The sequence below is a fragment of the Sceloporus occidentalis genome, unplaced genomic scaffold, assembly GCF_023333645.1.
Source record: "Sceloporus occidentalis isolate IW3139 unplaced genomic scaffold, rSceOcc1.0.p SCAF_41, whole genome shotgun sequence".
In the NCBI taxonomy this organism is placed as follows: domain Eukaryota; kingdom Metazoa; phylum Chordata; class Lepidosauria; order Squamata; family Phrynosomatidae; genus Sceloporus; species Sceloporus occidentalis.
This window is the reverse complement of record NW_028317021.1, coordinates 6,123,259-6,136,971: the sequence shown is the minus strand read 5'-3', so window position 1 is coordinate 6,136,971 and position 13,713 is coordinate 6,123,259. Positions and strand designations below refer to the sequence as shown.

At 42.7% G+C, this 13,713-nt stretch overlaps 1 protein-coding gene across 2 annotated transcripts; it reads left to right on the top strand.

Annotated features, from left to right (window-relative positions):
- The first annotated feature begins 697 nt into the window (after nt 1-697).
- On the top strand, nt 698-11,131 carry RSRC2 (arginine and serine rich coiled-coil 2). Of its 2 annotated transcripts, none has more exons than XM_089489857.1 (10): nt 698-879; nt 4,629-4,785; nt 5,200-5,243; nt 7,317-7,504; nt 8,166-8,309; nt 8,424-8,546; nt 8,912-8,991; nt 9,370-9,602; nt 10,081-10,170; nt 10,507-11,131. In XM_089489857.1, exons 1-10 carry the CDS (start codon nt 874-876, stop codon nt 10,687-10,689), a joined length of 1,248 nt encoding a protein of 415 aa, XP_089345983.1. In that variant the 5' UTR covers nt 698-873; the 3' UTR covers nt 10,690-11,131. The 2 variants fall into 2 exon arrangements, with proteins under 2 accessions (XP_089345983.1, XP_089345984.1); XM_089489858.1 differs by lacking the exon at nt 698-879 and adding an exon at nt 5,931-6,008 and having other exon boundaries at nt 4,740-4,785; nt 7,295-7,504.
- Nucleotides 11,132-13,713: the final 2,582 nt, after the last annotated feature.

Sequence of the window (13,713 nt, the reverse complement as noted above, 5' to 3'; positions counted from 1 at the left end):
AACGACGTTAGTAGACAAACCCCCTAGAGCTAGGAAAAGCAAAGAGTCGCTGTACTGGTTCGGCTTTTCTGCCATTGGCACAATCCTGCGCCGCGCTCTCACAGCACGGGTCGTCCACTTGTAGGGCTAACTCTTACCTCCCGTGGCATGTCGGGATTTGTAGTTGAGGGAGGGGCCCTTTTCGACGCCTTCAAGTCGTCCTGACCCTGACTTATGGCGACCCTCAGTTTTCCGGACAGGTTTCCTTCGCCTTGGCCACGGCCGCCCTCTGAGGAGGCGGAGAGAGTGTGACTCGCCCAAGGGCAGCCAGCGGGGTTTAGGGTTTGTTTAGAAAAGAGGCTGAGGGAGGGTTTCCATGGCCGAGCCGGGATTCGAACCCTAGGCTGCATCCACACTGGAGACATAACTCGGTTTGGCACCATGCCTTGGCTCAAGGCTCTGGAATTCTGGGAGTTCCAGCGCTCCAAGCACAATCCCCGGCTAGCTCCTTTGTGGACTAACCCACGACAGGCGACCAGAAATGCGACCCAAAAGGAACCCGGAAGCTCCTTCTCCAGCCAGGGGGAGCGCCCCTCTACTCTTTCCTCGCGCCCCTCTCCCTCTCAGCCCTTCCCACGCCCAGAACGCGAGCCCCGCCCACCTTGGGCGTTCCCCGCCCCCAACGCCTCCATCCGGGCACCCAGGCGCGAGGGGGCGGGGCCGAGCGGGCGGCTTGGCCTCAGTCCCTCGAGCGAGGTTTTGTGGAGCGGCGGCGAAGGAGAGCGGGTCGCTCGCTGAGGAGGGAGCCAGCGAGAGAGAGAGAGAGCCGGCGCCGAAGCTCGGGAGCCGCGGAGGAGGGACGAGGGCGCCCCTTTCCTTCCCCTGGAGCCCGCCATGGCGGTGAGTTTCCCCGAGAAGCAGCGGGGCTTGGCTCGCCTTGGCTTTGGTTTCCGCGGCGGACGGACAGACGGGAGGGCGGTTGACTGCGCGAGCCAAGATGGCGCCCGGCGCCCTTCTCCCTTCGGGCGCCATGTTGGGCCTCGGGAGGAGCCCCGCGCAGCCCTTCTCGAACTTTCCCAGCCGCCGGCCCCCTTCGTTGCTCTCCTTTTCGCGGGGGCCGGGCTCTTCACCGCGGGAGAAGCACGACATGTCCCGCATTTCAGCTCCTGAGCCACACTGCGGAACTAACCCAGTTTGATACCGCTTGAACAGAGGATCCTGGGAATTGTAGTTTATTGGGGGGCCAGAGAGAAGGAAGAAGCCGCTTTGGCCCCAGGGCTGTGGGATTCTGGGAGTTGGAGTTTGTTGTGGGCCCCGAGCGGAGCGGAGCTCCGCTCGGGGCCCCACAACAAACTCCAACTCCCAGAATCCCACAGCCCTGAGCCAAGGCAGTTGAAGCGAGACCAAAGCGGGTTAATTTTCCAGTGTGGACGCAGCCTAAGAGTAACATTTCGGGGGTGTTTCCTAAATCCTCCCAGGCGCTAATAACGTTCTTTTAAAGTCAATATGTTTCCTTTAGGGTCGAGTCTTTTTAGGGGGGAGATCCAGGCTTGAAGGGTGGCTATCGGAAGCCATGAGGGAGGGATCCCTTGGGGAGGGATAATGGGAGCCTATGGAACACATACATAACATTCCTTCTAACGCCTACACCTTCCACCGTGCGGCTTCGCCTTCCAGTTTAGTTAGCCCCAAATGCCGTCGCCGTGTTGTTAGGATCGGTACGCCGAGAGCTCTTGTAAGCCCCTTTGAGACTCACCGGGAGAAAGGAGTTGGCAGCCAGAGCCTTCCTAGACTTCAATCCACTTCCTCAGATGCATTAAACAAGTCGAAACTACCAAGAGTAGAAGCCAAAGCTGTAACCCTGTGAGTCGGTCGAATCAGTCCACAGAGAGACCTTGTTGCCCCTTTGAGGCGCCCTGGAAGAAAGACCATTGGCACCAGGAGCTTTCCTAGCACTACTTCTGGTAGGTTTCTGTAGAGCAAGGGGAGCCATTGTGTGGCAACTATGGCTTGCAGCCACCTAGGCCAATGGTGTGGAAAGCGGGGAGTTGTAGTCCAACAGCATCCTTGCTCAGAACATAAAACAAAGCCACTGTGTCCATATGCCTGTTCAGGTCCGTGGAAGAGTGTTAGGTAAAAACATAGGGCCTTAAAAGCCAAGAAAAGCCTTGCTTCTGAGAGCTCCAGCCAAGGTTCGAGGTCCCCAGATGGCCAGTAAATATCAACAAGAAGAATGAAAACCCTTTGTGCCTCTCTCAGGATCGCAGCCGCTCTTCAACGCAGAGGAGGCGCCTTGAATTTCCATGATCTATACATGACTGCAGTATTTACAGGCGTTATTCCCCAGCGTTGTCTTACGTAAACCTCTAAACGCTGTGTCTTTCCCTCATGCTTGGTCGAGAAAGCCTTGGACAGGAGCCCCTTTTCAGCATTCACCCAAAAGGTGAAAAATAAAAACTGCTCTTGAACTGCAGCATCCTGGCATTTGCAGGTTTGGTTTGGGTGGCAGAGAAGGCGAAAGGCCTTTTAAAACTACAAATCCCAGGATTATGCATTATTTCGACAGTGTCGCTGCACCCATCCGCAGGTTCTGGCATCTTGAGCCGGTCGTGTTCCTTTCGGAGCAGAATTCCACTCACTTTAGTGAGGCTTATTCCCAAATGAAGCATTCGAAGGGTCTTACCCCGTTTCCTATCCAACACCCTGGGTCTTGGTTCGAAGTAACTCTTTCTGGAATTAGTTCAGCCAACTTCAGAAGTGGGGCGTGGGAGACGCTTCTGACTTCCAGTCCTTTGGTTTTGAAGTAGTTACACACTTTTAAAATTCTTTGTAGTTCTTGTCACAAACAGTAATGCAACATAGTTGAAGCGCATTTTGAACCGAGGGGAATTCAAGTTTGATCCAACGTTGGCATGGATGCTTATTATTCAGATTGTACAAATAGCTTTATAGCAATGTAAACAGTTTTGAATGTAAATTTCTAACGTTAACTTCACACAAGCCAGATACAGCCAGTATTGTTCTTGGAACAGGGTTGTCATACATCTGAAGAACTTTAGGTTGCCCCCCCCCCCCCCCCAATGGCTTATGGTGGTCCAAGGAATTTTTAGCTCAAACCTGTGTACTGAAGTGTAAGTTATGCACAACTAAGTTTATGCAGGGCTATGGCATTTTTTCCCCATGTTACCTTTCACAACGACAAGTAATGGGTGGAAAACATGAGGGGCTTCTTCCACTGTGGCAGATGGGGCAGTTGTCACCAATTTTTCTGTGTCTCTACAGCACCTGACACAAATCCTACAGGACCTGGTATTTTATTTGTGGCCCACCTCTACATTTCTTTCCTTCTTTCCTGGAAACTCTGGGGATGAATAGTACTGTTCTTGAGGGCCCTCCGATCCTCTGTAGGAAGTGAGGAAGGGTTGCGGACGGACGAGGGAATGGGCAGAAATGGGCCTTATGAAGTGCGGACATTCTGTGCGCAGCCGTTTGGTTTCAAATTCATGCAACCCATTCTGCATCAGTATTGTGTGATCATTATTCTGGCTGTTTTGTCCATCCCCTCGAACACGCTCATTGGGGAACACATGACATTTATGTGTCAGAAAGTGAACATGATCAGGCTGCATATATATTGTAGTATACACAGCCTCATAGTATGGTCAGCCAATTAACCCAAGAAATCTAGTTTCTGTAAATGTGATTAAAATAAGGTGAGTAGGTGTGAAAAAATGGTTCCTAGAATACAGTCTTTAAGTCTCCGCTTGGAACTGTCTCAGTTTGTTTGCTGCAAAATATGTGTCATGTACTATCTGGTGGGTTGGGTATTGCCCATGTATTGCCTGTAATCCCCATAATCTCCTGCAAACATGTCTGATGACCATCCTGGTTGCGGGTGGTGAATCCAGCATATTTGGAAGGCCCCGAATTGCAGAAGGCTATACTGATGTCTGCCTTGAACCATAAAGAAGATATTTGTGTCATTTGTGTACTTTTCAGGGAGCAGGTGGAAAACAGACCAAGGGTGGGTATATCTGCTAAAGTGTTTGTAGTCAAGAGACGTAAACTTTCTAGAAGGAAGAGAAAAGAACGTTTTAATGAAAGGTTTGTTTAATGTCTTGTTGAACTGAATAAGAATCCATTGATGACACTTAACAAGGAATTTTTCAGAATCTTCGAAAGGCACGGCATACAGAGACTAGAATCGGTTGCTAGTCCAACTAGAGCAGATTCATTCAACTGGTTGACAAATTGCTATAAACCCTATTGACTGAATGGATCTACTCTGGTTAAGAGTAGGAATTGAATTTAGACCAGAAAATCCACCTCATCTGTGAGAGGTTAGGGTAAGATTAGAAATAGCTTGACAGGTTCCCTCTTGCGGTAGAAAATGGTACAATACTGTCTGGAGTTCTAGCATGCTGTTTTTCAGTAATTGTGGACAGGGCTCCCTGCTAGAGAAATAGCTTTTTAAAATGTTCACGTTACTGGAATATATAGCTCAAATAGCCCCACCTGTGAACTCATTTTGTTTGTGATAATCTTGTAAAGGATACAACAATACTTTGTGCATAGTTAGAACGAGACAGCATTCTGTAAATTAGTTGCCATTCTGCTGCATAACATTAAAATGCTTTTGTTTAACATAGGCTAGTGATTCAGAACGAGAGACAGTAGCCCCCGAAAAATCATCCCCTGATAGAGAGAAGAAAAAGGAACGCTCAGATGCATCCAGTTCTCCTAGACCTTCAAAACATCATTATTCAAGGTCACGTTCACGATCAAGAGAAAGAAAACGGAAGTCAGGTATGGAAGTCTCTGGATGAGAATAGTTTCCATTATAAAGCACTGGATTTACTGGATTGATGCTTGGTTTTGTGATGTTCAGTGCTTCATGCTGCAGCCTGTTTACTTAGTAGTCAGTCCTATTTAAATCAATATAACAAGTCTTTGGATTAAGTGCAAGACCTTCAGCGTTGCATATTCCAAATAATACAGCTAGCTTTTTGAAATGCAGGACTCTTGAGGATTTAGATTTCAACATTAAGATTTGAGAGGTGGATGGGAAAGGAATAGGCAATAGGGAAAGATGTCAGGGTGTTGCAAGTTAGGCTTCTAGTCTAACTTTAAACAGTAAAATAGCTAAACAGGAATGTATGTGAAGAAAAATAGTTTTTTCAGGCTCCTTTTTTGATTATTGGTCAATGTTTCCTTCTTTAGATAATGATGGGAAAAAATACAGAAGCCGGAGCAGAAGCAAAGAGGTAATTAATACTTTGTAGTGCTTGGGTAATTGTGCAAGACATACTTTTAAATATGTCATAGCATGTATAGATCTTAATGTGTAATTGTCTAAATGGTAAGTACCAAAATTGTAAATTCAGAAAAAAAATGTGCTTGGAGTGTGAAGCATGAATGAAGCCATCAGTATGACAAAAAAGGTAATAGTTGACAATTTCATTCAGATTAAATGTGGAAACAGTCGCAAAAACATTTATTTGGAAAAATAGGTTTAGGATATTTGATTTTCACAGAGCTTCCATTAACTTCTCAAGAGTTTACAGATTTTCTTTGCCCACCTTATCCCAGCTTATTTAGTTCTTTTCAGTTTTTTGAAGTATTCCTGTGGGAATAGTGCAGGCTTCGTAAGAGTGAAAGCGGTCTTAAAGCTAAGACAAGGGGAAGGAGATGAGGCGGCAGTAGTGGTAACATTGCTAGGTAAGTCAGTTGCCTCCATTGTAATGGTTATACCAGTGAACAAGCATCAGCAGGAGCCAGAAGGTCAGCCAAGTTCTGCCTTAGATGAGAGAGAAATTTCTTAACGTGTGGCCAGGGACATTTCTTCCCCTTTCCTGATGGAAGCTCTGTTAAAAAAAAATAGGAGAGTATTTGTGAATTTGACTATATTGTTTAGATCACATGATAACATTTCTATAATAAATCATACTCAGCGTGCTAATGCGCGAAGAGACTGAACTGAAGACGCTCCAGACTCAGATAGCAAAATTATAAGCCTACTCCATGATAAGGTAACTATTAGTCATTCAAACTCATATTTCCCTTAAAAACAAATCCGTTGTGGGATGTAATGGTGGTTTTTAATACAAAATGTATGTTTTGAAGGCTGCTCCCATATATTTAAGTAAGAGTATTTTCCACCTGAAATGTAGAAACAAGGTCTGCCTATATATTTTGGAGTTTTAATTCATTGGGAGTAACTGGTGATTTTAACCAATTATGGTGGATGTTTGATCCAAAATCTTTAGTATGGGTAATTACAATTATCAATCTGTAGTGTTTAAATAGTTTTCTTGTTTAAATAATGCATTGGCTCATTACATTTCTCCTAATTTTATAGTGCTTGAAAGGAAGAAGGGCAGGAGAAACTGGGCATTGCCCAAATGTGGAGATGGACCCACCACAGCTATTTCATTCATCATATCTGCCTTGCAAAGGGGTTCATTCCATGTTTGTGGACTTGTCCCATTTTGTACATGTAATAAGCAGACACTTTGCACTCTTTATTTTACAGTTCCATTCTAATAATCTTTCTCCAGTGGTTCTGGGAGTGATTGAAAAAGTCAGAATGGATCTAATTGAAGTTAGTTACTTGAAATCAAAAATCATCCATTTAATCTGTCTAGTGATTCAGCAGTCGATCATCTTAGAGTAGGAAAGGGACACTGCCTTTGCATGCCAAACTGTCTTCACCAGGGAGTTGTTGGGCTCTAAATCATGTTTTAAGCTGTTTTTGGACAAGATTAACTATTTTATGAAAACTTTTGGAATTAATTTATATACTATAGCTGGGTGTTACTTTGGGATCTCCCCCAAAACAATTAAAGCCCCTTAAGGTTTTTAGAGCAGACGTATAAGCACTCAGCAAAGCTACAGTGAATTTCCAGCAAAGTTTTGGTGAAATTTGTAATGGTAAGAGTCTCTGGTAAAATAATATCAAACTCGTATCGGATCAAACAAGACCTCATTCTGAAAATCTGTAGTACAAAGTTTTTGTCAATATGCTTGAGTTGACCAAACACTAGAAAGGCTACTCTTCTCTGTAATGCTGTAAAATTGATTGTGGCATGAATGTTACTACCCTGTACCAAAAGAAAAATGTAAATTGAATTGGGAGGGAACAGTGGGAAGAGGAATGATAGTGTGTATCTGCAACATTGGGTAGATGGTGGTGTTAAAACCATCACAATTGACTGGGCCACACTCCTCTAAGGTTACTAATGTTGCATCACAACATATCATTCTTTATCTGCTGATACCCATACTAACTCTCTTTGTTGCACTATTTTCCTGAAAGAACCAACTTCTTCTTAAAACAGGCAAGAAGACATGGGTCCAAAGAGAAGTCCAAGAAGCACAAATCAGAAGACTATAATGACAAAGATCACTCTTCTGATAAAGGGAGAGAGAGCCTGAGCACTTCTGAAAATGGAGAGGATCGACATAAGCGCAAAGAGAAAAAATCCTCAAGAGGACGGAGTCATTCAAGGTCTCGGTCTCGTGAAAGGTAAAGTATTTAACAGTTCCCAAATAACTAGTTTTACTTCAGAAGTACCCTAGCTTGTTTATAATTATTTATGCTGTTCATTAGGGCATACGCAGCCTAAATTTGCAAAATGTTGCCATTGGTTGAGTTTGGTAATCAACGAATATGATCCTAGATTTTTTCAAAGCCATGCTCCTAAGAAAACCCTGTGAAATTCAGGGGCTTGCCTTAAGTCGACATGTAGCTTGGAGGCACATACACACACACACCCTCATCCTAAATATTTGCCCCAACATATCTGCTTGTAGCATTGGTGCAGCATAAAGGAATGCCAACATGCTCTTCTGCATGGTTTTATGTAAGTCTCCATACCTTTGGTAAGGACATAAATGATTTATCCATTCTTTAGAGATGAGCAGAGAGGCGGTGCCCCCTCTCTCCCCAGTTTTAAGATTCTTGTATTATAATCCTTCTGTTAAATAACTGCATTATGTCAACAACTTGCTTTACACAGCAACAGCACTGAGTAGCATTCAGGCTGCTAATTTTATTTTAGGTGAGGATACCCTATAGTTCAAAACATTTTGTCTTCTAAATAGAGAAAATTACATAGCTATCCTTTTGCTTGATACTAACTTGAGACGTGTGGAAATATTACTAGGAATTTGGAATGTGTTTTCAGGCGTCATCGTAGTAGAAGCCGTGATAGAAAAAAGTCACGCTCCCGGAGCAGAGAGAAAAAGCGACGTGTAAGATCACGCTCTAGATCAAGATCTAGACACAGACATAGAAGCCGGAGCAGGAGCAGAACTAGAAGTAGAAGCAGGTATGTTCGTATCTGCTCTCTTTTTATAAAGTGCCGATGATAGCATGGGTGAAGGCTATGGTACATAATATAATTATGAAACAGTAAAATGTGAGAAATTTTGGTTACTTTCAGGGAAAGAAAGAAGAGACCTGAGAAACCCAGACGATTCAGCAGAAGTCACAGCCGAACCCCTAGCCCACCACCTTTTAGGGGACGAAACACAGCGATGGATGCACAGGAAGCACTGGCCAGAAGGTACTTTCTAAAGTATATAGAAGCTAAGAACTTTGAAACATTGCATGCAGGCTTCAATGGGAGCATAATTGTCCTTCTCAGCTAACCTGGACCTCTGTAAAACCTGAAGTGTAGAGAAATACTTGAATATAATACCTAAATTGAAATCAGTCATTCTAGCAAATCCATTCACATTTTCACCAAGGAAGTCAAATGCAATGTAATAATGAACACTGGAGACACAAAATACACCAGAAAACAAAATCCCTGGGAGAATTGCATTTAAGTCCTTTAGCGATGATATTCTGGCTGCTTAAAAGAAAAGAGTCTCTGCTGTATGAGGAAAAATGAAAATCACTTTTGACTGACTCGTGTATTATTTCTAGGTTGGAAAGAGCAAAAAAACTGCAAGAACAGAGAGAGAAGGAACTAGTTGAAAAACAGAAGCAACAAGAAATGGCTGCTGGTAATTCTATTTTTACAAACTGCTGGCTCAGAATGAATAGTAACTAGAAGCTTTCATAGCTTTGAATTTTAGGCTTAAAAGAATGTGCAAAATCAGCACCCCTCATTTTATTTCAGCTTTGACAGACTTCAAATAAGAAAACAGTAGAACAGTTTTCTATTCTGCTTCCAAAATCTTTTCATACATGGTCCCTAAAAATAGTTGCACTAGTAGATAAGTCCATAGGGTAGAATGGAGAAGCTGTCTGATGAAATAGTTATTCCCTTTCACTGAAGTAGCTTTTACTAGTTCTCATGAATAATGAAGATTGTACTTGTTATATGTGCTTAAGATAGAGAAGGTCTGAAAACTTACATAACATTTTTATGTTTATTTTAGCTGCAGCTGCCACTGGGACTCCTGTCATCAATGTTGCAGCTCTTTTGGCCTCTGGGACACAAGTCACTCCTCAGATAGCTATGGCAGCTCAAATGGCAGCTCTGCAAGCAAAGGCCCTGGCAGAGACAGGAATAGCAGTACCAAGTTACTATAATCCAGCCGCAGTGAATCCAATGAAGTTTGCTGAACAGGAAAAAAAGCGGAAAATGCTGTGGCAAGGCAAAAAAGAAGGGGTAATTTCACATAAGTATCTCAGTTTTATGCCATAGATACTGTTATCTGCAGGTGCATAGTTTTCAGTATGATGTGCACAAGCTTCAGGTCAGGAAGAGGCAAAGTTTGTTTGCTACTACACTGGAACTTTAGCCACTTAATGATCATATTTAACTGCACAACATGAAAGTGATGAGCTTTTTTGACTGGAATTTTCAGAATTGCAACAAGAGCTTCTGTCCTTCAAGGCTCTTGATCTGCATAACCAATATATAGCCCTGTTGACTAAGTAGCTAATCACTAACTTGTGTTGCTATAAGACGTTGTGGGGAGCTAGCACTAAAAGAGTAAGGTATCAACTTCATGGAACATATTAGAAATTGTTTAGTTATTGCTGCATGCTGATATGCTGTTTTCTCAATCATTGGCAAGCCTGTAAGCTTAAATTAACTACTTATGTGCTATATCTGTAACAAATTGTTTTTTTCAATTTTATAGGATAAATCACAATCTGCAGAAATCTGGGAGAAGCTGAACTTTGGAAACAAGGACCAAAATGTGAAATTTAGAAAACTAATGGGTATTAAGGTATGTGAGTTTGAAATGAAAAATCATTCTGAATTTGTGAATTGTGGCTCATGTAACCAGGCTTGTGTTCATTCAGTGTGAGTTGTGCCAACCTTCCAACAATTCAGAGCAGACTTGATAGGTGCAAGACTGGAGTTGGGGCACTAGATTCGCTAAAAGCTTGTGTTGTGTTGTATAAAGCCTGTGTTTTTAAAGGAGCAAATATGAAAGTCCTTCCCTGAATGTTGCTGTATGAATTTATTGTTACACAATGCATATTCCTGGAAGTGATGATGCGACTCTTCAAGCGTTTCTGCTTTAATGGAATACATTTTCTTTAAAATGTTTTAATTTCAGAGTGAAGAGGAAGCTGGTGGCAGTAGTTCAGTTGATGAAGAAAGTTATAAGACTTTGAAGCAGCAGGAAGAAGTTTTCAGAAATCTAGATGCACAGTATGAAATGGCAAGGTCACAAACGCACACCCAAAGAGGAATGGGATTGGGATTTACATCGTCGATGAGAGGAATGGATGCTGTTTGAAAGAATGTATGATCTTAAAATTCTGGGACTTTATCAAAGATTCTTACTCAGCTGTTGGGTCCTTTGTTCACCAAAAGCTAGCATCCTAGCTTGCATGGGTGTTGCATTGACTTTAATTTATTGACATTACAATTCTTTGTAAATATCAGATCAGTGATAACTGGTGTTCCATGTGTAATCAGGTTATACTCACTTCCATTATACTTGACAGAACTATAGGACACTTGTAGTTCTCTGCTTTCAGAACAGAACAGGTAAGGGTAAACTCATACATGGATATTTTGTGTCCACTGTCTTGTGTACTTTTGTACTTTAATCTTGTACAGTTATTTTCAACTTTTGAAACATAAAACACATTGTGTAAGTGTTAAATCCAGCAGACTGGGCCAGTGAGTACATAATGCAGCGCAAACCTGGTTAATAAAAATGTTTTTTTCTCATACTATCATTTTAAGTTCAGTGTGTGAATGGCTGAGGACTAACTTTTGTAGGACATCTTTGGATTCCACATTAACACTAGAAAGAAACTCAATGGAACAAAGACTAAAATCAGTTGTGTTTCAGCGTTCGTGAGTAAGCAGTGCACTTGGTTTCAATGTATCAGGCCTGAGATTTGTGTGAATGTACTCTCTTGCTTTAATACAGTTTTTTGCACCGGTCCAGATTCATTTGGAATGCTTGTGCGCAGTCTTGAGAAGCTTTGTTTTTATCTTGAATCAGACTCAGTTCTGCAGAAGACAGATGTGGCAGTTCTCATGGTGGATTACTCTAGAGATAGAAGAAATCTATTCTGCTTCTACTAAAGTAACATCACCACATTAGCTTGTTGCTCTGGCAAGCTTTCCTGTTAGTTAAGACTGTCACTTCATTTTAGTAGGTTAGCATTTTGAATATCAGCTTGATTCTTTATACCAGGAGCAGGATTTGCATTGTCTGTCAAGGTTGCTGGACTGCCAATCTCAGCAGCTCTGGGATTTGTGGTCCAGCAAAGTAGGGGGTCCCATGCTGATGTATTCAGATGCTATACAGACACCAACTGCTCTTCTTTCTCTGCTTTTTAGATGTGGCTTAGAGTTCAACTCTGGTCTCATCGTGGAAAAAAAAAAGAGGCAGCATAGCTATATTGCTTGCTGTATGGAGCTGTGATTTCTCATGTATCAAGTGTAACTCCACAGATGCTTTTTCAGACAGATGTACTTAGCTGGGAATGCTTTAGTGCTTCTTGCTATATAGTTTTTAGCTAGAGAACAAATGTATCATTTTTAGAAGGAAAGTAGATTTGAGATATTTGATACAGAGTTGAAGCAGAGAACTAGAAGTGTTACTATAGAAGTGCAATGAGCTGATAGGTGTCTTCTCTGAAAAGCATTGAAATATTAGCTAAAGTCTGATCTTGTCCCTACGTGATTTAATTTTGGGGCTATTTCTCCCCCTAAGTTACACACTTGCAACTGTACGTAAAGTACCCTAATTTTCCCTCACGCTGGCTGGTTTGCTGGAATGTGAAAATGTGAATGTTCCCACATAATGCAAAAGCATAGGGCCTTAAAAGTAAGTTTAGGTCAGCTAATCTGGAATGGGGCAGGATATAAAAAATGCAAAATTTAAAAATAAATCAAGGCCCAAGGACTGTGGTTGAATTTACTCATAGGTAGTGATGGTATCAACTGACACAGCTCCAGTTGAAGTAGCAAACAGATTTCACCACAGCAGTGTTTTCTATTTGAAGTGGTGGCCACACATTCTGTCAAGTTAGCAAACTTTTAAATGCTGCTGTAAGAATCCTGTCCCCAACTAGAATCTGAAGTGAGTCTGGATAAAGCAGAGCTGTAGGTAACAGTCCTTGTACTTTTGACACACTTTAGGTATTTTACAAATTGCAACCGCTTGTTGCAGCTTTGAGGAGGACAGCGCTCCTGAAAGCCCTTTTAAGAACAGGTAAAAGGACGGTGGCTAGTTTTAATATTGACATGGGCAAGTCTAAAGCATATCAGGGTTTATTCTTAGCTTATTTTTCTTACTGTAGAAAACCCAGAGGGCCAGTACCAAGGAGACACTTTCCCCCAAAAGACTTGGCACCATATGCTGTTTTGCACGACACCAAGTGACAGCTTCGCCAAGGCACTGACAGCAGATGAATGGCAGTATCCCTGGGGGTCACATGGCAATGCTGTCCAAAGCAGAATGGATGTGTAAAAGAGGTCATTACAAAACCTGGGTATGAAAAGCAGTTTTTCTAGTTGCAGAGCCTTGCAGTCCTGGTGCAAAAGTGTTACATGGAGCTGACAGGTGTGTGTTCCTTCACATACCAACACATGTGACGCCTAATTTATAGTGTCCCCCCATACAGTGTTTTCTTGGCAAGCATTCTTGCGCTGAGGTGTGCTGTTGCCTTTCTCCAAGCCTGAGAGCGTGACTTGCCTAAGGGGCTTCCATGCCAGTGAGGATTTGTACCCTGCTCTTCAGAAGCTGCAGCCCAACACTCAAACCTAGGCTAGGCCTACATTCAGTGGATAATGCCTGCAGCAAAACAGTTGGCTCCAAAGTGGCTAGATATACCTTAATATGTCGCAGATGAAGCAGTCAGGTAGTTGGTCCCCAAAATATTCTGTACTATATAGCTACTTAGATCTTGTAGCCCCTTGAGACTAAAGCAGTTGGCAGCAGGAGCTTTCCTAGACTTCAGTCCACTTCCTCAAGTGCATTTGGTGGAGTGGAAGCCAGGTAGCTACTTGTTTGAAGAGAGGAACATGTTCCATATTAAAGCCCATATGTCCATGTACAAAACAAAAGTGTTTCATACTAGACATTTATTTTGCTGGACCAAATAAGTTTAGGCTGTTGACAAAGATGGCTGTGAATGCAGTGGAATTCAAAGCTATAGCCATGTCAGTCTGTGGGATCTCTAAGTATGGAGGAAACAACTAGGTTTTCCTACTAGAGGTGAAAATGGGTGTTTGGCTCCTTCCCTCCCAAACCTATTGAAGGATAAAGGAGGATGGGATTGGGCTGTGGGCCTCAGCA

Coding starts and splice junctions, on each gene's coding strand:
- RSRC2 (XM_089489857.1), top strand. Junction 8,547..8,911: donor CAGGAAGCACTGGCCAGAAG/GTACTTTCTAAA, acceptor TATTATTTCTAG/GTTGGAAAGAGCAAAAAAAC. Junction 8,992..9,369: donor GCAACAAGAAATGGCTGCTG/GTAATTCTATTT, acceptor TGTTTATTTTAG/CTGCAGCTGCCACTGGGACT.